General features: G+C 41.6%; 1 protein-coding gene across 1 annotated transcript in view; it reads left to right on the top strand.

Moving 5' to 3' along the window:
- LOC134467629 (testican-2-like) overlaps positions 1 to 25000 on the top strand; it is a 99588-nt gene that overhangs the window by 39505 nt on the left and 35083 nt on the right. The window contains exons 3-4 of the mRNA XM_063221467.1: positions 8160 to 8168; positions 9831 to 9876. Coding sequence (XP_063077537.1) covers positions 8160 to 8168; positions 9831 to 9876 — 55 coding nt within the window. The remainder of the gene's footprint in view (positions 1 to 8159; positions 8169 to 9830; positions 9877 to 25000) is intronic.

Genomic DNA, 25000 nt, shown 5'->3' with positions numbered 1-25000 from the left:
TGATGTGACCAATTTGGATTAGGAAATGTCATCTCTCTCTCTCACCCGGGGAGGGAGAGGAGGCGGGGCAGGACTTCCTGATCTAATCATCCGCATCAGAGCGGAGGCAACGCATGGCGTGTCTGTGAAGGGCACTTTAAAACACGATCAAGTGGTATTAAAAAGTCAACTTCAAATGCTCAACTTGAAATCAACCTTTGATATTTTCTGCAACATGGGATTCTGCTTCCACTTCACCATGAAAGGAGAATTCTTCCTTTTTTTGCAGGGAAAATAGATGAATTGCTGTTGACCTTAGTCTGGGATGTGTCTACATCTTAAGGAAGCAAATGTTACAAGATAGCAGTGGGAGCTATACTGTGTGTTAGCAGAAACTGTTGTTCACATACTGAATGCCAAGCCAGGTAAAATTGTGGGTTTTTTTTTACTCCCCATGCGTTTTTACCATATAGTAAAAATCCGTTTTTACTTTTCATATATATGTATATTACTGTTATTTCAACAATAGACACTTCAATACATATTATGTGTGAGTTTTGATGAATATAACTGACATAGATGGCAGTCAAAAGCTTGTGTTATCATCTGGACATTTCAATCACGACCAATGGCTCTGTGCCATACCAAGAACAACTTTCATAATACTGCATTTGATTGTTGGCAGATTGTCATTTCCGACATTCCAACATCCCCAAAAAGCGTTGGCATTCAGTGGGCGCATTTAGGCCGACTGAGAACCGTGCCGGTGCCCGTTAATGCACCTAATCGTGAACCGGCTGTCGTGTTCACGCCACAAATATTAGCGTTCGCTAGTATTGTTAGGTTAGCAATGCGAACCGCAAAATACTTGTTTTTTCTCCGCATACCGTTATGACAACATGGCCATCAGCAGGTTCATCAGGGTACCACAGTCACATGTGAAAAAAGTTCAGAGCCCGGTATGGACAAGGGCGTTTCGCAGATAAGCTCTTTAGTGCCGAACGTAACTGGTGCGGGCACCGGCACCGGTTCTGTTCTGGTCGGCCTGAAAACCCTAAGTGTGTTAAGAAACAAGGTAGTGTCATACTGGGATGCTTGCAATTGAAGTAGCAATGTTTATCCTCTTGCATCTGACACTAGGATAAAAAAACAAATACATTTATTGCACAAAAAGTTATGTTTCGTTAAATGCCAACATCTCCAGTTTATCTCCAGTCTATTTCGATTGCTTTGTTGTTGCCTTTAATACACTCAACCTTTTACCGACCACTGTGATATGCTTTTTAGTCGAGTTTGATAGCAAGCCCTCAGATTTTTATAGCGGACCGGGGTGTATTTCACACACACACACGCACACGCACACGCGCACACACACGCACACGCACACACACACACACACACACACACACACACACACACACGCACACGCGCACACACACGCACACGCACACACACACGTACACACACACACGCACTCACACAACCGCTATTAATTCCTCCATGGTCAGTCAGGTACGTATTTGCATCCAAAGCAGACTTTGATGTATCGGTATCAAGCACTGAAAGGACCGAAATAGGGCCGTATTTCCTTCTAATCTACCGGCTCTTTGAACAATAAAACACACGCTGATGGCATTGAAATTCAAATGAGCCTGGACGCGAGCCAATGCAGTGCCCAAGGGGACGCGGGGAGAGAACAGAATCAGAAGGCCATATATTACAGCTATAGCTGTTGTTGTTGTTGTTGTTGTTGTTGTTGTTGTTGGGGGTGGTGGTGGTGGTGGTGGTGGTGTTAGTGGGTGGGTCATTATGGTTATGGTTACGTAGTATGGGCATTATAAGGCCCAAAGACAATCTTGAACTGGCTGACAAAGAAAAAACGTGTGTGTGTGTGTTTGTGTGTGTGTGTGTGTGTGTGTGTGTGTGTGTGTGTGTGTGTGTGTGTGCAGCCCCGCCGACAGGGGGGGACAAAAGGGCTTTTTGTCCCGGGCCCAGGGATAGGGGGGCCCAGAACTGGGCCCTCATTAAGTTTGTGATTAATGGTTCCATTTCATTTCAAAATAAGTTGGTCTTTGAGAGAGGGAGAATGCGCTATATTTGCATTAAATAAATTATGCAGATATTTTGCCTTTCCTGTCCTTAAAAAGGGATCAAGAACTCGCACCTCCCCCCACCCCCAGTGCACAAATGGTTTGGTCGGTCATTACGAGAAAGAAAAAAACGTCTTCAACTTAAACGCGGCTATAGTGCCAATTTGCCAAGGTGTCTGAAGACGCAGTCGTTCAAACCAGGAGGGCAGAAAATGAAGGAAAGGAGAAAATAGAGGAAGACACCAGAAGCCCCAGGAATTCAGTAAAATATTCTTCAGATGATGCAGGTACTAATAATAGGCAGAGGACACAAACAAAGCAAACGTTTCCCTTCATAAACAGACACGCACTGCACTGCAGCATTCATGTTTAAAAGGAGATCAGTCACACTGATAAACACAATAGAAAACGGGCATCGGATCATTTTATAACAGCTTAGTAAAATTGTGTTTCAAATCTGACCATCAGTGACCTTAGCTAAGAATATGCACATTAGCCCGGGATCATACCGTGATGAGAAGTTGCGTCGCGCGCAGGGAGAGGGCAAGGGAGAACTTTTGAAACAGCGCTATTAATATGCAACGCTATAAACGCTTAGCGCGTAGGCTATAAATCCCGCTTAGCGCAAATGCTAACACATGATCAACCTGTTAACTTTGTGGGGAGAAATACAGTGTAGATTCGTTTTGCATATAGGCCTACATTTCTGCAACTTGACTTGTTCCTGTGTTTGGCTATTCCTGGTGTGGGAAGACTGATGAGGGAGCACAGTACAAGACCTGTGTTCCACTGACGTCTTTGGTGTGCTGCTCACTTGTTCACTGTCATCACACCTCACTTGAAGTCAGTTTAGCAAACGGGAGCTGATTCAGTCAGGCACGTTTTGATGTGCAAGCCTTCAAATTGCCAAAGTAAATTAGCCTACACTAACGCTTGTGTTATTATTGACAATGTGAATCCTATTTGTTTTGTTTCATTTCTAAATAAATGTTGGCGAGAATGCATGGATAGTATAATTGGATGGATTTTTCCATTTACTATGGAATTGTATGCATCATTGTGAGGCTACTTTGGTACCAATGTCATTTCTTTTATAATGGGTAGGCCTAATATAGCATATCATGTGGTGCGCTTTCAGGCCGAAAGTGTAGGCCTAGTCTGGCCACCTGGTCTGTCTTGAAAAAAAAAATGGTGGCTAGGTTTGTCTGTTTTTTTTTTGCTTTTTTGGGGGAGGGGGGGGGGGGAGGAAGGGGGGCCCATTGATATTTTTTTTGTCCCGGGCCCAGCCAAACCTGTCAGCGGCCCTGTGTGTGTGTGTGTGTGTGTGTGTGTGTGTGTGTGTGTGTGTGTGTGTGTGTGTGTGTGTGTGTGTACATGCGCACAGGTTTGTGTTTGTGGTATCTAACAGCGTCTACATTTTTTATATCTTTATTTCTAAGCTCGTGAACAGGAAACACCACAAACATACTGTATGTGTTTCCTATACGGTATATAGAGTAGCGCAATATGCAGCTAATAACTGTAGAAGTGTGTGCGCATGTACAATGTGTAAAACAATGTGCATAATACACACATACTGCAGAGGCGCCATCACCGTATAGATCAGTAGCATTACATTTAAATCAGTCAGCAACATTCCACCACACTAAAGAGCCATCATTGCTGTACAATGTGCCAGGCTGCCCCAGCTGTGTGTGTGTGTGTGTGTGTGTGTGTGTGTGTGTGTGTGTGTGTGTGTGTGTGTGTGTGTGTGTGTGTGCGTAGGTAGTTGTGGGTTGCATTGAATTCGTGCTGTGTAGTGCCCATTTTCTGCATTATTTTTCACTGTATGAAAAATACCTTCACCGGTACTTGTGGTAAATGTGCATTGTTAGCCTAGCGAGCCAGACCCGTACAGCAAAAAGCTGTACCAGGGTCTAGGAGGGCTGGGCAGCAGTGTGGCCGGGATAAACGGTTGCTTCAGCACTCAACGCCACGCAATTGGATGGCAAATAACCAATCCCCACACACTTCTGTGTAACGTCACAGCTGTCTTGTGAAGCGGCAACTCCAAGCCGTCGTAGCAGTGAATGCGTGTGATCACCACAGCCACAAACAAGTTTCCTAATAAATCGTGTTTTCACTTACATAGTTCAAAAATGCCTCGTTTTCAACCACACGGCCCTTCTTGATCATCCAGCGAAATGTTGAGCAATTTGGGGCTTGTTAAATGGTTATATTTATGATTGTTGTCAACATGGCATGTTCGGTGTTAGCTAGCTAGCTGTATACCCATAACTAATACACAGCTGGATATTAGCTCTGTGTAATTGACGACAGATTGGCTAGCCGCTAGCTCGGTAGACTCTAGGTGTCATTCCCATCTATTTAGTAAGCGACTCACAGACTTTCAAAGCTCCCAAATGTCTCGTTTTTAATGACATGGATCTTATTATAATTTGGGGCAGGCATATAATACAAGGCTGGATACCTAGCTCTGTGTTATTGGCGACAGGTTAGCTAGCCAGCGAGGGCCCCTTTGTAGGTGGAGCGGCAAATTCGAGCCGTCGTAGCAGTGAATGCATGTGATGACCACAGCCACAAACAAGTGTCCTAATAAATCGTGTTTTCACTTATACAGTTCAAAAATGCCTCGTTTTCAACCACATGGCCCTCCTTGATCAACCAGCGAAATGTTGAGCCATTTGGGGCTTGTTAAATGGTTATATTAAGACTGGATACCTAGCTCTGTGTTATTGACGACAGGTTAGCTAGCCACTATATAGACTATGCCATTCCCATCTATTTAGTAAGCTACTCAAAGACTTTCAGAGCTCCCAAATGTCTCGTTTTTAATGGCATGTGTCTTATTAGAAATTGGGGCAGCAATTTCATTCTACACCTACAGTAATGGTCTGATAATAGTGTGACTTGGTCCTGTAAAATGCTCAACTTAGCTTACCGAGCTAGTTTAAAACATCGAATGATCAAATGGTTGTTGTGATCTATTTGTGTCCGATAAGTTCATGGTGTATTATTACATCAATCCATGTCAGACACGAAATGTATTATCATCCAGGCTTTTTAAATTAAGTGCACTTTCGTGCTATACGTAACACGGACGGACGCATGCTTCTTCTTAGAAAGTTTCCTGTTTACTAAGTAGCCCGGCCCCCCTCGCGATTTGATTGGCCCTGTCATCGGATAACTTTCAGCCTCGCAAAACGACCGGGGTCCGCTAGACTGCCCCCGGGAGCAAATTCAATTTGCGGTCGCTAGGGGCGTCTAGATTTCTAGGCTAGTGCATTGTCAGAGTTGAATGACAACTGTGCATTGTGCACTTGAAAAAAGCATCAGCTAAGTGTAATGTAATACAATGTTCAGGGCTGTAGTGGTGAAATTAGAGGTGGGTAAACTATGATTTTTTTGATCAGACAGACCGTGACGCGACGCAACGCAACGCGACACAGCACAAAGTGACGCAAAGCAACACTCCAAGGCCTTTCACTTTTTTTTGTGTGCAGATTTTGCATTCAAGATGTTCACCATTGACAATAAGCCAAGGGTTATCTTTTTTAAACCGTATGTGTTGTTTTTCTGTCCAGATACTGGGATGGCATCTGCTCTTTCTTTCTCCTCTCACTGTGTCTTCAGTCTCAGATTCTGCATCTCCCTCTACTTCAGACTCTCCACTCTCCATCTCTCCTGTCCCTGTTTCTTCTCTTACTCCTCTCGCACTACCTGTTTCTTCATCTCCTATTCATCTTTCTCTGTTTCCTCATTCTCTGTTGGTCCTCTTTCATTTCCTCCTCTTTCCTCTTCTATCTCTATTTGATCTACTGGTGTTTCTCATCTCTCTGTGATCTCTGCCTCATTGTAGGCCTACCATCACTGCCTGAAAAAAATAGAATTTAAGAGTTGTGGGGCTGAGAACACCAGTTAAGCAGCCTGCCAATTGCACTGACAACATAAGCTAAAGGACCACTCATGTAGGCTATAACTACCTATGTCAGCATAAATAGCCTATAGGCCTACAGCATGTTTTTTGTTATATTGTTTTATATTTAGAAAATATAAGATTGCTATTTTTGTTTTACACGTGCCAATTCAATGGCTGTTTTAAAAAAAAATCATATATAAGCCATCATATAAATCATATTTTTGCGGTATTTAGAATGACAATTGACCTTTTATTTGATTTGCTATTCTCATTTCACCTTGAAGCACGAGAACGTCTCGTGTTGTAAAATTATTGTTGAAAAAAATTAGCCTACACTGGTGGCATTGCTAACTTTCGTGATGTAGAATGATAGCGGTGGGTGACGAGTGCAATACAAGGATAGCATGACTACGCATTAGGTAATCTGAAAGCTCCTTCTGTCATTGCCATAATTCATTAAGTCAAACTTATTTATAAAGCACATTTAACGACTCATGTAAAGTGATCTCTGTCAGTCTTACTTTGTACTTGAGGCATTTTGCTGGCATCTGAGGAAGTGGAAGCACTGGCCTCTTCAAATATCTCCTAATAGCCATGATGATTAACTTTGAACAGGTAGGCAGGCAGGCAACTACACAACGTGTATGTGTTTACATATGCTGGATCCTGATTGGTGTCGCCGCCACAGCCGAAAGGAACTGATTGGAAGGTCACATACCCGAATACAGAGCAGATGAAAATGAGACTACTAAAGCGTTGTATGTTCAACAATATTTTTTAAATGACACCAAATTTATTTTGGATTATTCCAACGGCAGATCACAAGGCGCAGGGAACTGTGACGTGCGTAATTTCCATTAAGAGCAGCGTATTTAGAGGTGGGTAAACGCTATTATAGGTGGGTAAACGCTGTTTCCTAAATTCCAGAGGTGCGTAAACGGCGTTTACGTGCGTTTACCCTCCACTACAGCCCTGAATGTAATGAGCGGGATAACGGCATTCGAGGCCGACCGGTTACATGAGGTGAATGGCTTGGTGGAGGCAACTCTGTCTCCGTGCTGTGCATGTCGCCAGAGTCCGGAGCCATCGCCTCGCCATTAACCTCGTATAACCGGTCACCTCGTTGGGTGTTATCCCTTACGTAATGTTATATAATGCATTAGCACTGCAAAATTTCCTCTGTATGGGACTTTGCTGCTCTGCCCTTGGGACCTGGAGTGAGAGACTAACTGTGTGTGTACCATGGTGCACCACAAATGAACCAAAGCAAAGAAGTGGCCGAGATTGGAAAAGAGGTTTCACCATGAGTTCGCGTTATTCGATGGTCTCGCTCTCGACATGATATTGACATGTTTGATTTAGCTAATCACAGAATGGTTGTGGCTTGTCAACCCGGGTTGTGTGACGATATGATGCTTTCAATAGTTTTTGAACTCTTGAAATCGCTCTGGTCACTCAGCTCGCTTCACCCCCAGGGAATTTGCATTGCTTACTCCAATTTGCCCACCCTCCATATAAAGATTGTGACTTCTATTGCCTTGTCCACACCAAGAGTGAACTATGCTGCCTGGTAGTGGAGGTAGCAGAAGAAATTTTTGCCTTGAATTCGCTTTATTCGCTCTGGACGTCCCATTGACATGTTTGATTTAGCTAATCTCATAACGGCTCTGGCTTGACAGCCTGGGACATTCGGAGTTATGAACATTCCAACTGGTTTTTGCCGAACTGCGTCATAGCTCTTTACCCTAATATTAGCTGACTTTTTATCGTTAAAATTTGCTCTGGTTGCTCAGTTCGCTTCGCTCCTGGCGAATTTGCTCTGGTAGTGCTGGTCGCGTGCCCTCCATTGAGAAATAGTGACTTCCACCGCTCAGTTAGCGTAGGTCGCTCTTGGTGTGAGCAAGGCATGTCTCTGGTCGTTTTTCACACAGGTAGGGGTCTCTAAAGCAGGATGAGCCAGAGGCAAGGCAGAATGCCATGACAACACCAAGATACAACTGCTTAACATGCAAGGAAATGTGCTGCTAGCCCTTTGAAGTGCCTTGTTTTCCCTCCTCCTAACGGTCTCTTTCTTTCTCTTGCTCTCTCTTCCTTCCCCTCACCCTCTCTCTCACTCTCTCGCTCGCTCTCGCTCCCCCCCATCTACTTTTTTCCCGCCTGCCGTGACACAGGAAGTGGAGGTTAGTCATCCTTTCTAATCGAAATCTGCTGTGTGTGTGTGTGTGTGTGTGTGTGTGTGTGTGTGTGTGTGTGTGTGTGATTGTTGTCTTGTGATCAAAAAGGCTTTGAGGAGAGGTGAAGCCCCCATAGGGACACATTGCCTGTGTGTGCGTGTGCGCACACACGCGTGTGTGTGCTTGCGTGCGTGTGCGTGTGCGTGTGCGTGCGCATGCGTCCATGCATGCGTACATGTGTGTTTGTGTGTGTGTCCATAGCTACACATCACCTGCCAGCTTTAATCACCTGAGGCTGCAGTGATACTAGATGTCTCTCTCTCTCTCTCTGAAGGGGGAATCCTCTCTCCTCAGCGTTTCACGAACATACCCCCAACCTGTCACCACCCCACTCTGTACACCAGTCGTTCAACCTTTCACCAATGTTTTACCACTCTATTTACAAACATTTCCCCAACTTTTTAACAATTTACCAACATTTCACCGTTGGCGTTTCCCCAAGCCAGTGGTTCCCAAGCGGGGGTTCACTGAGAGAGGGAACTGCATAAAATCAGGAAAACCACAAGTTAACCCTTAGCATAATTCCACATATTGCTGATTAGTGAATAAGGAAGTACTGGTAGACATTCACAAAAGTTACTCTAGTTGGTGTAAAGCACTTTGCAGTGACGTAGCTGAATATATGGAGTGGGGAAGCAGTGAAAGACGAAGTCCTGTAACTGTGACTAAACTCTTGTGGTCTTCACTAGGCCTATTTATTAACATCTTTGGTGGGCACCTCAGAAGCTCCTGAAGGGTTGGCGCAACTTGCTGACACCTGATTTACAGCATATCAAGAGCGCAGTGCACTGTTCACTGCCTCACCTTTGTTAGCCTTATTGTAATTGACAAAGCTTGTAACGCCTAATGGAAGAAACGTGTTTCCCCTCCTCCCTTTGCGATGCTTGAGATCTCATTGTGTGTTCTCTTCATGCATGGTCTGCTCGTATTCCATTGCCTGGCACATGCAAATGAATAGAGTGGGCCATGTTTCCTCTTGTGTATCTTGCATGTGAGCTTGTGTATCATTGCAAACATCCAATCAGTCCCCATTTAGCGTTGTTTTGTAGCATGTGTGCATTATCATAAAAGACAAGTGTACCAACCACCACTGGTGCTATGCACGTAGAGACATCTCTGTTAAGGTTTGTTTTGCAGTATGTGTGTATTTTGTATTTGTATTATTTTCGACGGCAAACGTGTCTGTGGTTATTGGTGCTATATGTTTTGTCATGGGCTATGTTTACATGACATTTTCAATTCTGAATTGATAATTCAGAATGAAATAGTTCCGCAGAGTTTACTTTGATCTTTCATTTAATTCCGAACTGTGAAGTGTCTACATGACGTTTTCAAAGAGGAATTAAGCTTTATTCAGAATTAAAATGAGTTCATTCTGAATTAAATGTCTCATGTAAACATAGCCAGCGTCTCCCCCTGCTTTGTTCATGTGTATCTTTGTGAACACCCAGACATCTGTATTAAGTGTTGTTTTTCATTATGTACGGTATGTATTGTTACAGACAGAAACATGTGTCTGGTCCACCGGTGTGTCCGCTGGTATTACTGTAAGACATGGTGGCTAATCTGTTACTGTTGTTTCTCCGCTCTCCTCTTCTTACTCTGCAGGATGACTACATTCGCACAGTAGAGGACAGCCAAGGCTCCGAGGAAAGTAAGTCACTTAATATGCACCTACAGACATACAGTACACAGACACACACAGACAGACACACAAACACACACAGACAGACACAGACACAGACACACACACACACACACACACACACACACACACACACACACACACACACACACACACACACACACACACACACACACACACACGCTCAGTGGAAAGTCCCTACACCCACACACGAACACGCACGCACGCATACACACACGCACACATCTCTCTCTCTCTCTCTCTCTCTCTCTCTCTCTCTCTCTCTCTCTCTCTCTCTCTCTCTCTCTCTCTCTCTCTCTCTCTCTCTCTCTCTCTCTCTCTCACACTTCTGTATGTTTTTCTCCCCTTCACTGTGACTGTACTTGGTGTTACAAAGACCCTTAGCAGTGAGTGGTGTAGTGTAGTAGTGATGTGGTATAGTGGTGTAGCAATGAAGGACTCTGTGCTGTAGCTGTATGGTGAAGTACTAGACTCCCAGAAAAGTGACTCTACTTGGTGTAAGGCACTTTGCAGTGACGTAGCTGTATACATGCACTGGGGGAGCAGTTAAACACGGTAGTCTTGTAACTGTGTAATGAAGTCCTATAATCCTGAAATTGCATCACTGCAGAGTGCCCTTAACCACAGAAAGGACAAGTAGGACCTGTCCAAACACACATGCGCACACACGCACACACACACAAGAACACACACGTACACACGTACACACACGCACACACACACACACACACACACACACACACACACGCACACACGCACACGCACACGCACACGCACACACGTACACACATGCACACACACAGCTATACAGTACATGAACTGTGTGTAGACACAATGTCAAATGTGGCGACATCCAAGACACGTGAAAACTGAAAATAAAGTCTGCGACACCAATGTTCCCGTTTCTCTTACTTTAATGAGACGTTTCGGGCAGTATGCCCTTCATCAGACATTACAAAACACAAAAAACCTTGTTTAAATACCCATGATGCCATAGGTGATTCAACCCCCAGGTGATCCCCATTGATGTCAATCACATGGACATAGTCACATGTACAACATAAACCTTGAGCAAAAAGGATGTTCAAACAATATACAGTAAAATGAAATAGGAGAATTCAGAGTCAGAACTCAGGAATTATTACGAAGTATATACTAGCAAACATGAAATAGAAATATCTTCAAGAAAGTTACTTATCAAAGTAATAAGACTGACTGCAGTTGGAACTTTGAGCCACCAAAAGGCAACTTGAGAAAATAATGCAGAAATAAAACGCACAACACGGCAAAAACAATTTTACAAACTGCATGGTGGCCCATCAGTAGGCCTTCTACGACGCTTCCTTGATTTGCTGATGAGTTTGGCCTGTTTCCGCCTCATCATCTACTGGCTGTGATTGGCTGTCCTCTCTCTCTGTTGCATCTTCTACTTCAGGATGCCCCATGTTTACTATCATGGATGAGAGGTCCTCTGGTGTACTCACTGGTGTTCCCTCGCTTGTCTGTGGCTGCTCCTCTCTTGGTCCGAGTTGTCCTGCTGTTGCGTTGGTGTCCTCGACTGTTTCGCTAGTTGCCTCAATGTCTGCTTGTGATGAGGAGGAGTCATCTCCTGGTGCACTCGTGTTTGTTCCTCCACTTGTCGGTGGCTCCTCCTCTGTTGGTGCGAGTTGTCCTGTTGTTGCATGCGTGTCCTCACGAGTTTCACGAGTTGCCTCAATGTCTTGTGATGATGGGCTGCCAGACTCTGAAGGGGAGTCCTCTCTTTCTGAATGTATTTGTGTCCTGGTGCTTGTCTGCGGCTCCTCCTCTCTTTGCCCTGACCGTCGTTGAGGGTTTATCGCCTCACTCTCATTCACATTGTGAGTCTTTATTTTATAGAAATCAGGTGAGGAGATTGCTAACCAAGTGTCCAAAACATGCCCTTCCACCTCTACTGCTTCTGCCAGTGGTAATCCTTCACTCCTTTTGATGATCTCAAGGTGTTTAGAACATATCTGTTTTGCCTTTTCATCTGCAATTTCTTTCAGACTTTCTTTTAGGCGTGTCTCTGTTGCCTTACTCAGTGATTTTTGATAAAAGTATTGGTAGTAGGTCAATCTACATTTACTTCTGCTCCATGAAGCAATGCAAGATATGCCATAGCAAACCAGTAATGTCACTGTAGTTACAGCCAGTCCAATGAACTGTAAAGAAACAACAGAATTATCATACCATAGTAAAACGTGGCATAATGAAAGAAAGAAAGAAAGAAAGAATGAATGAATGAATTGAGGAAAAAAATGCCCAGATATACTCACAAATGACTCACTTTTCTTTTTGGAGAATACTTGATGTTCTTCCAGGGTATAATTTTGAATGTCCTTGCATGAAATATTCTGATAAACAGGCATGCCCTTTGTCATGATACAAAGCCACCAATCTCCATCCAAAAATACAGCACTGAACCAGAACACCGCAGACGTTACAAAAAGGATACCTCCATGGATTACATTGTTCCTTATTTCATGTTGGGTTATATGTGGATTCTCTTTCTTAATAAGTAAAAGGATTAGAAATATAATAGGGATGGGGAAACCTATAAATGCTATTTCAAGCCATGGATATGTAAACGATTCTTCACATGGGCAGATAAACTGCAGCTCAAATAAGGTTTTCACCAAGTACAGTATAACAATGACCGCGAAAAGATTTGCAACTCCAGATACCAGACTGTATACAATCTCTGGTAAATCGTGCACAAGAGGATGCATTTTTTCTGTATTGGTTGTATATGCGATTGTTAAATCCAAAATCAAAACTCGGCAATTATTCCAAAATGTGGTCCAATTGCAGAAAACCGACTGAAATACCAGGGGAGCAGGCGTTATGCTGTGTTCCTTTGATGATCAGCAGTAAATGACTGGCTTTTACTCAGTGCCTTATGTAGTGGGCAAACTTGAGAGATAGTGTGCAGGAGAACTGTCTAGCGTCACATCAGTGCCTGACATGACCATAAATGGTTGCAGTTGGTGAAGGCGTTCCTGGTTGACTCATTGTTATGTACAGTTGAGGACGATATTATTAGCCTCCCTCCTGACATTAGACATTTCTCTTGATTTCTCAGTGAGAATGACCATTATGAACCGTTTATGTTATTCTGGAAACAAATACACTCATGGAGATAATGTCCAATGAGTTGAATTTGCATTTTTCTATCGTTACAATGAGTTTAAACAAAAAAGGGCAAAAATGACGAGGACAAAATTATTAGCCCCCTGATCATTAATAGTCAATATGACGCCATTTATGAACCAAAACTGACAGCAGGCACTTCGATCATTTGTTACCTAGGTTGGCACATGCCCCACTAGGGATTTTGGCACATTTCTTTACTGCAAAGTGTTCTAGCTGGTCCAAATTGCATGGATGCTGAGCATAGAAATTTGCCACAGACTCTCAGTGGGATTGAGGACTGAGCGGGTCATTCCAGTATCATGGTTTTAGTGTCCTTGAAGAACCTCTGAACTAATTTGAATCTTTACTTTGGGTTACAATGTTGTTGGAGAACCCAGCAATCCAGATCCAGACCCATACTCCCTGTGTCTGAGGCTGAATAACAGTCTAAAAACTTGATGCCGCCACCACTATGTGTAACTGTGGAAACTGCTTAGTCTCATTAGACCAAAGAAGCATTGGACACCTAGATGATTGTTATGGACCTGGCCTCACCTGGAGCTTTTATTTCAAGAAAGACAGCTGTTGGGGCTTGTCATCATATTGGGCTTTGTGGCCATCATCACAGAAGAACCCTTTTACTAAAGGAGGTGCATATCAGAGTGTTATTGATCTTTGCCTATGAACATTTGAAAGTAAAAAATGAGTTTTGAAAGTCTCTGCTTTCGTCTGATGAGATTCAATTGCACCTGCTTTAATGCATCAATTCTGCTTCTGTCAGGTGAAGAAAGGCATAGTCCTCAAAACTTTATAACATGGTTTCCATAATTAAACATGGTGGTGGAAGCATCAGTCTGTGGCAGCCTCAGCCACAGGAAACCTTGTTTGGGTGTACGGCACCATAAAAACAGAAGATTATGATAGAATAAGGAAGGTGACCATGCAAAAATATGCTCATAGAGGAAGCGAAGATCTTCACTTCATCTTTCAACGACATAATAACCCAAAACTTTCATCCAAAATAGTTTAAATGTTCTTCAAGGTTACTAAAACCATGATCATGTGTGGTTCAGATCTCAATCCTTTAGATAGTCTTTGAGGAGTGCTGAAAATGAATGTCCTTCCTCAACACCCATGCAATGTGGACCAGGTTAACTATTTTCAATGAAAAATGGGCCAAAATCCCTGGTAGGGCGTGTGCCAACATAGTTAACAACTAATCAAAGTGCCTGATGTCAGTTTTGGTTCATAAATGGCACTCTATTGACTATTAATGATAAGGGGGCTAATAATTTTGTCCTTGCCATTTTTATCCTTTTTTGTTTAAACTCATTGTGAAAATGGAAACATCCAAATTCAACTCATTGGACATTATCTCCATCAGTGTATGTGTTTCCAGAATAACAGAAACGGTTCATAATGGTCCTTCTCACTGAGAAATCAAGAGAGATGTCTAATTTCAGGAGGGGGGCTAATAATATCGTCCTCAACTGTACATTTGACATTTGGTAAGAACTTTCCTACCTCACGGAAGTTATAGAGTTGAATGGCACACACATATTTTCTGTTGGCATTATATTTGTGAAATCGCAAGTCATGAGATCAGGAGGTCAGGATCGCAAGTCACATGAGCCAGAAGCCAGGATCGCAAGTCACATGAGATTGGGTTATCTATCAGCCTGGCAAAAATAATGTGGTTACAGATACCCACACCATTGTGGTGTCAAGTGCTTCCCTCTTTCTCACGGGAATGTTTAAACATTTAGCATAGGCAGCAGAAAATCACCATCCTATGTTGCCCATAAACTTCCCTATTACACCCACAATTTCAGACAACTGCAAAAGGATTGAATAAACCTTTTTTAAAATTTGGAATGACACTCAGTGACTCCATGTCCAGTTAGCCAACTGAAAGGATAGCAACATTTTAAAGAAAGAAAAACGATATGTTGTGACAAAAGTTACTGTTTTTTAGAAGATAAATGCACATTTTAAAAGTGTTTAAGCAAGTACTGTGAGAGGGACTTGGATATCCTTTGCTGCCTGGCTCATTACCGAAAATATCTGGGTGGAGCTGTTGGATGATTGCCTTGGTATTGGGACTCCCTTGGGATTTCACCAGCACTGTGTTTGGGCCAAAGAGAATGCAAATATAAAGTGTGTGTGTGTGTGTGTGTGTGAGTGAGTGTGTGTGAGTGTGTGTGTGTGTGTGTGTGTGTGTGTGTGTGTGTGTGTGTGTGTGTGTGTGTGTGTGTGTGTGTGTGTGTGTGTGTGTGTGTGTGTGTGTGTGTGTGTGTGTGTGTGTGTGCGCAGAGCCGGCGGGCCCATAACGCTCACTACGCTCTCTGCGTAGGGCCTTGCGGTGCCCATGACGTCACTTACGGTTGAAGTTAATAATAAAAAAATAATAATAAATAAATAAAAATAGGCTAATTTAAAAAACGACGAACTTCTTATTGATTCCGTCACGTATCTATGCCTACGTGGTTCACCCCTTCTTCTGTGGTTAATTTCGGATGGAACAGTGAGAATCTTGAGTGAGAATCTCACAACAATGCCCGTTCCTGCCCATGTCAGTCAGTGCGCATTACAAGCGTTCCTGTTTGCGTTACCGTGGGAACTTAAGTCCGCCTGTGTAATGGAATCAACAGGAAGAGTCCAGGAAATTATGTCTTGCTGGCAATGTCTTGCTGCTGTTTCGAAAGCTGTAGTACGTAGCAGGCTTGTACGAAATTCCGAATGGAAAGAATTTCAATTCAAAGTAATGCCATAATACGAACACTAGGTGGTGGTGTTCTATGTAATTTCAATGGGTGGTGTAGATTAAATTAAAAGAAATTCAAGGTAATGGCACCACCTAGTGTTCGTATTATGGCATTATTTTGAATTGAAATTCTTTCCATTCGGAATTTCGTACAAGCCTGGTACGTAGCTGCCTAGTTGAGAAACATCAGCTGACTTCTAGCCGACAAACGTGAGTGCAATCAAATCAACCGAGAAGAGTAGATAGGAAGGAGTGCCGTGTGTGTGTGTGTGTGTGTGTGTGTGCGTGTGCTTGCGCTTGCGCCCGCCTGCCCGGAGGAGAGGAGAGGAGAGGACAGGGACGGGTCGCGCGTCTGTGTGTTAACCCTTGTGTTGTGTTCATAAGCTGCATACACCTGTGGTGTTCGGGTCATTTTTGACCCGTGATAACAAAACTCAGCTATAAAATACCTAAAAACACTAGTTATCATCAAATATTGTTTTTCATCTCATGGCTAACTTGGTATGTATTCATATCCATGGAAATATTACTTGATGTATTCATCTTTTTGACTTTAAAGATCTTTTATTATGCAAATCGTTTTTGATGACCAAAACTATCAAAATCTGCATAAATTCACTATTAATATCTCCCAAAGTGATACAATTAGTGATTATGTTGTCCATGTATTACAGCTGATATGAGAGTACAACAACCCCCAAATGTATTTTATTAGTTTTTCTCTAATATTAAAAAATATCATCAAGAGTGGCATTTGTGGTGTTCGGGTCCAAACCAACCCAAAGAGATTTATAGCAGGATAAAGACCAAATGTCAACTAAATTAGTTTTTCAGTGCATAAAATTAATGTTTAAATATGTTGACTTGGTGTTTTTCAATATTTATATGATTTTAGTGTGGTAAATATACAAAATAACAATTCTGTCGGAGTCACAGCTATTCTGCCAATCTAATGCAAAGGTATTGGAAATGAACACCTTAATGAACATGAAAAAAGTCACACTATTCATCTGAATCCCCTATGCCACGAACATGGACCATTATGTCACTGCCACATCAACTTTATGGAAAGTATAAGACCAGTTCTACAGGTTTGGGTGCCATTATGAATTTTTGATACGTTTTTTGGAAAAAATGATGGGCAAAAATGTATTTTGCAAACAAATGTGCAAAAAATCTCATTATATAATGCAGAAATGGATTCCCTGACCATGAAAACATATGAGTAGACACCAGAAATACATCTGTACTCCTTTCACAACAGGAGATATGACATATTGTAGTGTATGGGACTGTCCGGCGGCCATATTGGATTTGCAATATCAAAAAGCTGGCAAAATAAAAGTTCAGTCAAGAAATATATTTTCCTCTCCATAAATCACCAAACTGAAGACAAAGGGCAACTAACAGCTTTTCAGAAATGCATACAACAACTAAAAATCTATACCGGGTCAATTTTGACCCCCGAACACCACAGATGTAACTTTTTTTTTTTTGGACCTTTAAAATTTACTAAAATGATGAAACACATTTTTTTTGTGTTGAAATGATTGTGACTGAGGATTAGATGAAGCCTTATTCCAAGAAAATAAAGGAAAGTTTGGTTTTTTCACACTAAAACTTGAAAACGGGGCAAAAATGACCCGGACACAACATAAGGGTTAAGATGTGTGCGCGATTGACGCTGCGATTATGATCTGTCTATCTCCCGAATGTTTTATTGAATAATTTACTCAGTAGCCTAGTCCTCCATCAAGTCGGTTACTCTAATCAGCTCGCCAAAACAATGAAAGTCGTGTGTGGGTGTCGTGCACCAGCCCCGCTTGCAGAGGGAGATGGAGAGTGATCAACAAACTTTTAACAGCGAAATACGACGCAATATGCTAAACTCCGCTTGGAACGTTAACGTTGTGAGGAGAAATGCAACCTGTTCATTTTACTCCTCCTGGCAAGAGAAAACTTTGGCGAGGGCGCGCAGTGTATTCACTTGCTCACCTACTTTAGGCTACTTTCACATTACCACCACGTCTTGCATGTGCAAGCCTTATGTCTTTAGATGTGCAAGCCTGGCCTCCAATATCTAATTTAGGATACTCTTAGGCAACACCTGTGCTAATAATGAAAAGAAATGTATTTTGTTGGCATCCAGTCTAGTTTGTGTCATTTCTAAATTAATGGGAACCTTTCTACCATGAAGACTCGAGAGGCAAATGAACGTTATTAACATAAGACATAACAATAGACATGATACAAAAATGCATGAATCCGTTTGGCGAACAATTTACACTTGATACAAAATGCATGAATCTGTTTGGCGAAGGTTCCCGCCTTCGCGTTGAACTCCTGGGTAGGACGGCATATCCTCCAGCGGAGATGGAGGCGGGCGTAGCCTGCCCCCTAACAGACGGGAACCACTGGTGACGGTGGACGGAGGGGTGGTGGTGGCTTAAAAGTCGGCTTAACTGGAAAGCAGAGAACAGAGTAAGTGACTGATTTTTAAACAAACGTGAATGCGATCCATTGGCTGAGAGGGAACGATGCATGAGTGATGCGTTACGGGGGAATCCCCAATCTCGCGTTGTGATTGGTTGACGATCCTGGGCAATGATGACGCATGTATGATCTGTCAAAAGGGAGATTTGATGGTTAGCCTAGTAAGTTTGACAGCCAAGAAATTCGAGTCTCCCTGGTAGAATTTGCGCAAGCTCCCATTTATGGATAGACAATGTTTTTTTTTTTTAGATTAGGCCTACTAAGGACTATGCCACATTGTGAAACTCCCATGGTACCAATGCCATTTTTTATGTTTAACCTTTGTGGGTAATAATTTAATATAATAATAATCATTTCATTCATGTATATCCACGTGTGAGTCAGTTTATCAGGCCGGAAGTGTAATCTGGCCCTAAGGTCTGAAAAACGTTAGCTAGTGTGGGAACAAATGCGCCTATGGCTGCCCAAATATATACTTGCTGGGGGTTTGGGGGGTCTGGATGACTTGATTTTTTTTCTAGTTAGGGGGGCCCCTTGGCATATTTTTGCTTAGGGCCCCACAGAGGTCAGAACCGGCTCTGTGTGTGTGTGTGTGTGTGTGTGTGTGTGTGTGTGTGTGTGTGTGTGTGTGTGTGTGTGTGTGCGTGTGTGCGTGTGTGCGTGTGTGTGTGTGTGTGAGAGAGATTGTGTGTCTGTGTGTGCCATGCAAGGGCTGCAGTCAGACAGTCAGTCAATGCAACTCAAGAACATAGTTGAGAATTTTATTTGGAGAGTGTTCTTGCAAAACCCAACATGTTCAATCAGCCTTTGTCGTTACACATTGGCTAGTTTTCAGTCAGTTAAACAAACACAGTTTCATTTCTCTTTTTTGTCTCACTTCTTTGCCAGATCAGCCAGAAGCCAGGATCGCAAGTCACATGAGATTGGGTTATCTATCAGCCTGGCAAAAATAATGTGGTTACAGACACCCACACCATTGTGGTGTCAAGTGCTTCCCTCTTTCTCACAGGAATGTTTAAACATTTAGCTAGGCAGCAGAAAATCACCATCCAATGTTGCCCATAAACTTCCCTATTACACCCACAATTTCAGACAACTGCAAAAGGATTGAATAAACCTTTTTTTAAATTTGGAATGAGCCAACTGAAAGGATAGCAACAATTTAAAGAAAGAAAAATGATATGTTGTGACAAAAGTTACTGTTTTTTAGAAGAGAAATGCAAATTTTAAAAATGTTTAAGCAATTATTGTGAGAGGGACTTGGATATCCTTTGCTGCCTGGCCCATTAATGAAAATTGGGTGGAGCTGTTGGATAATTGCCTTGGTATTGGGACTCCCTTGGGATTTCATCAGCACTGTGTTTGGGCCAAAGAGAATGCAAATATAAAATGTACAAATAAACAGATGTTGTCTTTTGCGATTGTGCAGGTGAAAAACCACTGTAATTGCTGAGGAGTAGCATTTTTATATCTTCTCTCTCTCTCTCTCTCTCTCTCTCTCTCTCTCTCTCTCTCTCTCGATGTTCTTATGGCACCAACAATTCATCTTGGCTGTGTAACGAAGCCACTGCTCTCGCTTTGCGGTGTAAAAAAAGTTTTCACCATTTTGTTCAGGTCCGTTTGTCTTGTCTTCTCTTATTATCTCATAGCTTAGCCTCCTTTCCTCTTTGCTTACCAATTGAAGGTTGGTGTCTCTTGAGCCAGCATTGCGAAAAAATATTTTTAACAAGCTTATTTTTCTAGTTTCAAGTAAAAACATCTAGTCAATCTTTTAAAAAAGAAAAAAAAACCTAATAACTAGTATTTTTGAGCTAGAATTTAGAACTAGAACTGACTATTTAGACTTGTTTTAAGTCCTTTGTCTGTGGGGAAAATAATTTATTTTACCTGGTGTTATTTTTGCTGGCTGCCAACATAGATGAATGCCTCTCTAAGACACATCTCAATGCCTGTTACAAACCCCAACTCCGATGAAGTTGGGACGTTTGGTAAAAAGTGAATAAAATCAAAATGCTATCATTTTCAAAACATTCAATCTATTCATTAGATGGAGAATAGTGAAAAGACAACATATTAAGTGTTAAAACCGAGAAAAAATATTGTTTTGGGGGACATATGTACTCATTTCTAATTTGATAAATCCAACACGTCTCAAAAGAGTTGGGACGGGGATCAGTGAAATTTAGTAAACATCCAAATAAGATAAAACAACAAAGAAGAACATTTCAAAATGAATTGTACTGACGGACAATATAGGTGTCCAGGTATAAGATCATCACAGAGAGGCTGAGTCACTCAGAATTAAAGATGCAAAGGGAATAATTACCATAGTTATTACATACATTTTTGAATTCCCTTTGATTTACCACGATTGAGTGTATATAACACATATTTTTGTTAGTAAAGTCATTGTATAGGTTCATCACATCATGAAATATATATTGGCTGTAGTCTCACTCTAATTCCTGGAGTGGTAGAGCTATTGAAAATTTACCATATTAAGAATGCTTACAGTTTTTCTCGATTGCCTACACACAATTTTCGGAATCGGTCTTCGAATTCTCAAAACTCTACACACAAATATCCAAACCTCACACACAACGGGCCAAACTCTTCACTACCTCTGAAAAATGCACGTCTTGTCTCAAAACAATGTACTCTCTTCTAAAAACCTCATTTTGTCGTCAAATGACACACACAGACAGTCACTACAATACACATTTGCAGACCCATTAAAACACTGTTGGGCACAGGGTAAAACTAATTTCTCCCAGTAACTTGGGCTTTTTTTGTTCTGGATTGCATGGATACTGTGACATAAGTTGGAAAAACTTCATTCCCACAACACACAAACAGAAACAGAAAGATTTGTATGTCTTTTTCACAAAAATAACACAAAGATACTAAAGAGGGTATTTTTCTGTAGTACAGTTTTTCTCGATTGCCTACACACAATTTTCGGAATCGGTCTTCGAATTCTCAAAACTCTACACACAAATCTCCAAACCTCACACACAACGGGCCAAACTCTTCACTACCTCTGAAAAATGCACGTCTTGTCTCAAAACAATGTACTCTCTTCTAAAAACCTCATTTTGTCGTCAAATGACACACACAGACAGTCACTACAATACACATTTGCAGACCCATTAAAACACTGTTGGGCACAGGGTAAAACTAATTTCTCCCAGTAACTTGGGCTTTTTTTGTTCTGGATTGCATGGATACTGTGACATAAGTTGGAAAAACTTCATTCCCACAACACACAAACAGAAACAGAATGATTTTTATGTCTTTTTCACAAAAATAACACAATACTGCCTATTTGGCAGTACAAAAAAAACATTACATTACTGTATAGCCTATTGCTATGAAAAAAAACTCTATACTCAACTTGAAACACAGTAGAAACTTATTTTCTTCAGTGTTCTACTTACTAAAGAGGGTATTTTTCAGTAGTAAAATACTGAAATATTGTTTTTAGACTCGGAGTACACAGACGTGTATATATTTTACATATTTTTAAAAATATTTAAAAATTGCACTAATGTATTGTAAAATATTGGGTAACCACATGCAAGTTATGTCTTGTATAACATAGTTTTGAGTTCAAAAACTAAACAAATGGGTTTTCTCCTTGCATCCACTCATTTTTCATCAATATGACATGCAATGTGTGTCCTTATGGGGTGATGATTTCAGATTGTAAACCGGTATGAAGAGAGTTTGCCCATGTGATGAGGAAGTGAACATAGTTGCAGTTGATTGTAGTGTTGTGAATGACAGTGTGTTCCATGAGAAACCCAGTGTTTTTCTTTATGAAAATTGAGTGTAATCCAGAGAATTGTGTGTAATGGTGTGAAAAGAGTGTGTTTTAAAACTGGAATTTGAGTGTTAAGTAGGAATTGTGTTTAGTGTTCAGTGACATTGGTTAGGGGAGTTGGGAAATGGGTGAGATGTTCCGAGAATTGTGTGTGAAGTACCAGAACTTGTGTGGAGGCAATCGAGAAAAACTGTAAAATACTGAAATATTGTTTTTAGACTCGGAGTAAAAATTGCACTAATGTATTGTAAAATATTGGGTAACCACATGAAAGTTATGTCTTGTATAACATATTTTTGAGTTCAAAAACTAAACAAATGGGTTTTCTCCCTGCATCCACTCATTTTTCATCAATATGACATGCAATGTGTGTCCTTATGGGGTGATGATTTCAGATTGTAAACCGGTATGAAGAGAGTTTGCCCATGTGATGAGGAAGTGAACATAGTTGCAGTTGATTGTAGTGTTGTGAATGACAGTGTGTTCCATGAGAAACCCAGTGTTTTTCTTTATGAAAATTGAGTGTAATCCAGAGAATTGTGTGTAATGGTGTGAAAAGAGTGTGTTTTAAAACTGGAATTTGAGTGTTAAGTAGGAATTGTGTTTAGTGTTCAGTGACATTGGTTAGGGGAGTTGGGAAATGGGTGAGATGTTCCGAGAATTGTGTGTGAAGTACCAGAACTTGTGTGGAGGCAATCGAGAAAAACTGTAATGCATGAAAATGATACAGGGGTGTAACATTCTCCTAAGCACCTGAGCTCACTTGAAATAGACCCAGAAGACATGGGAAACTGTCCTTTGCTTACAGAAGTCAGCAGAAGTTGTAGAAGTCCATTCTTTTTGACAATAATAGAGCATTGCACATCCTTTGCTACAGTAAAAATGGACCATCCAACTTGTGTTAGTGCTAGCTTCAAAAGTCAGCCTCCATGATGGCATGCGGGTGCAGTAGTGCATTGGTTAAGATGTTCTCACTCATCTGTAGAGTTAAATACAGTGCTGAATGGTATAAATGGGTTTTAAACAGCATGAAAAGCCACTCATGCATTATATTTTGAAGGGAGATCTTCGATTACTGCCACATAGTAAGGTCAAATTGCATTCTCTACTATGTTTGAACAGTTTGGCTCCATCATAAGGACCAGCAGGTGATAAAATGGTGGGTTTTTGGTCAAGACCTGTCACACTGTAAGCACTACAGAAAGGAAAACATTGCAAAACATGACAAGGAATACACCCACCATTTAAGCTGGTGAAATCATGTCCAATATAGGAATTAACACTGTTTTTTATATAAAATCATCTCATCGGTTAATGTATTTAACTGTTAAGTGTTGTCTTTTGTTTTGTTTTTAGTCTTCCTCGACATTTGCTGCCATTTATTGTCCCCGTCCCAACTCTTTTGAGACGTGTTGGATTTATCAAATTAGAAATGAGTTCATATGTCCCCCAAAACAATATTTTTTCTCAGTTTTAACACTTAATATGTTGTCTTTTCACTATTCTCCATCTAATGAATAGATTGAATGTTTTGAAAATGATAGCATTTTGATTTTATTCACTGTTTACCAAACGTCCCAACTTCATCGGAGTTGGGGTTTGTAGTTCCAGATTGCAAAATCTTATCTTATCTTCAGACAATATGACTGAACGTCTCTTTGGTATCTCAATGCCAACCCCAATGAAACCAGTCATACCCATCCCACCCATTCGGAACACACATGAAACTGGTGGTGTGTTATTTTCTTTGATCTTATCTCTATTTTTCATTGGTTGCCAATGTGGCTGAATAATGTATCTCTAAGACATTCCAATGCCAGTGCCAGTTCCTGCGCCCACCCACTTCTGAGCACACATGAATCTGGTGCAGTGTTCATATATGTTAAAAAAAAGTTTCCACAAAGTCAGCAGTCAACTGATCTCATCTCAGGTCATCTCATCCTTTGTGTGACTGAACATCTCTAGCAGGGCAAACACACAGAACGCGACGAGAACATCAACGGAAGTAATCGATAGGAACGGAAGTAATTCCTTTTGCTCTGTCGCTTTCCTTTCTTTTGGTATGTTTGCTCTGTAAGATGTCCCAATGCCAAAGTCAGTTGGAGTTTTTCATAGGGAACAAGCCCTGCCCAGGCCTCCCACAACTGAACACACATGAAACTGGTGATGTGTCAAGTCAGCAATATTATTTCATTTCATCTTATATTAAGTTGCCTTAATCTTCCATTGGCTGCCAATTTGGCTGAACTTCTCAAAGACATCCCAATTCCCAGGGAAGATGACAGAGTGGGGAAAAAGGGCTGAGTTGTCCCAGGCCCTGAAGGGGTGGGTGAATGGTGCCCTCAGAATTGGGTCCTTATGAAACTTTATGTATGGAGAGGGGGGGACCTTTCTGATGGTTTTTGTCCCGGGACCTGAGAAAACTATCAGTGGGCCTGCCAATGCCAATGCTAGTTCCAGTTGGCCGTAGGGAACCTTCCTCAGCCCAGCCCAGCCCACCCACTCCTCTGCCAGCACACTACAGCTACAGATGAAAGGGCCCGAGAGGACTCTGGTGGATAGAGGATAGAGGAAGATCAGACATGGGAGATTCTGGAATAAAGCCTACAGCATAGTTTCTCCAGCTCATCTCATCTCATCTCATCTCATCTCATCTCTTCAGAGATCACTGAGAATGGCTAATAATGTATGTAGAAGACGTCGTTTGGAAATATGACTTGGCAGGTGTTAGCTTTTTTTCCCCCAACACACCATTGATTTCAATTGTCTATGCTTCAAAGTAAATCTAATAGAGTCACTCTTTTTAACTCATTTTTTTAAACATCATGAATATTTAAATTAAAAATCATTAAGGGTTTTGGCTTCTGTACAGCAAACAT

Source organism: Engraulis encrasicolus, chromosome 17, assembly GCF_034702125.1.
Source record: "Engraulis encrasicolus isolate BLACKSEA-1 chromosome 17, IST_EnEncr_1.0, whole genome shotgun sequence".
NCBI lineage: Eukaryota > Metazoa > Chordata > Actinopteri > Clupeiformes > Engraulidae > Engraulis > Engraulis encrasicolus.
This window is presented reverse-complemented; position numbering and strand designations above follow the sequence as displayed.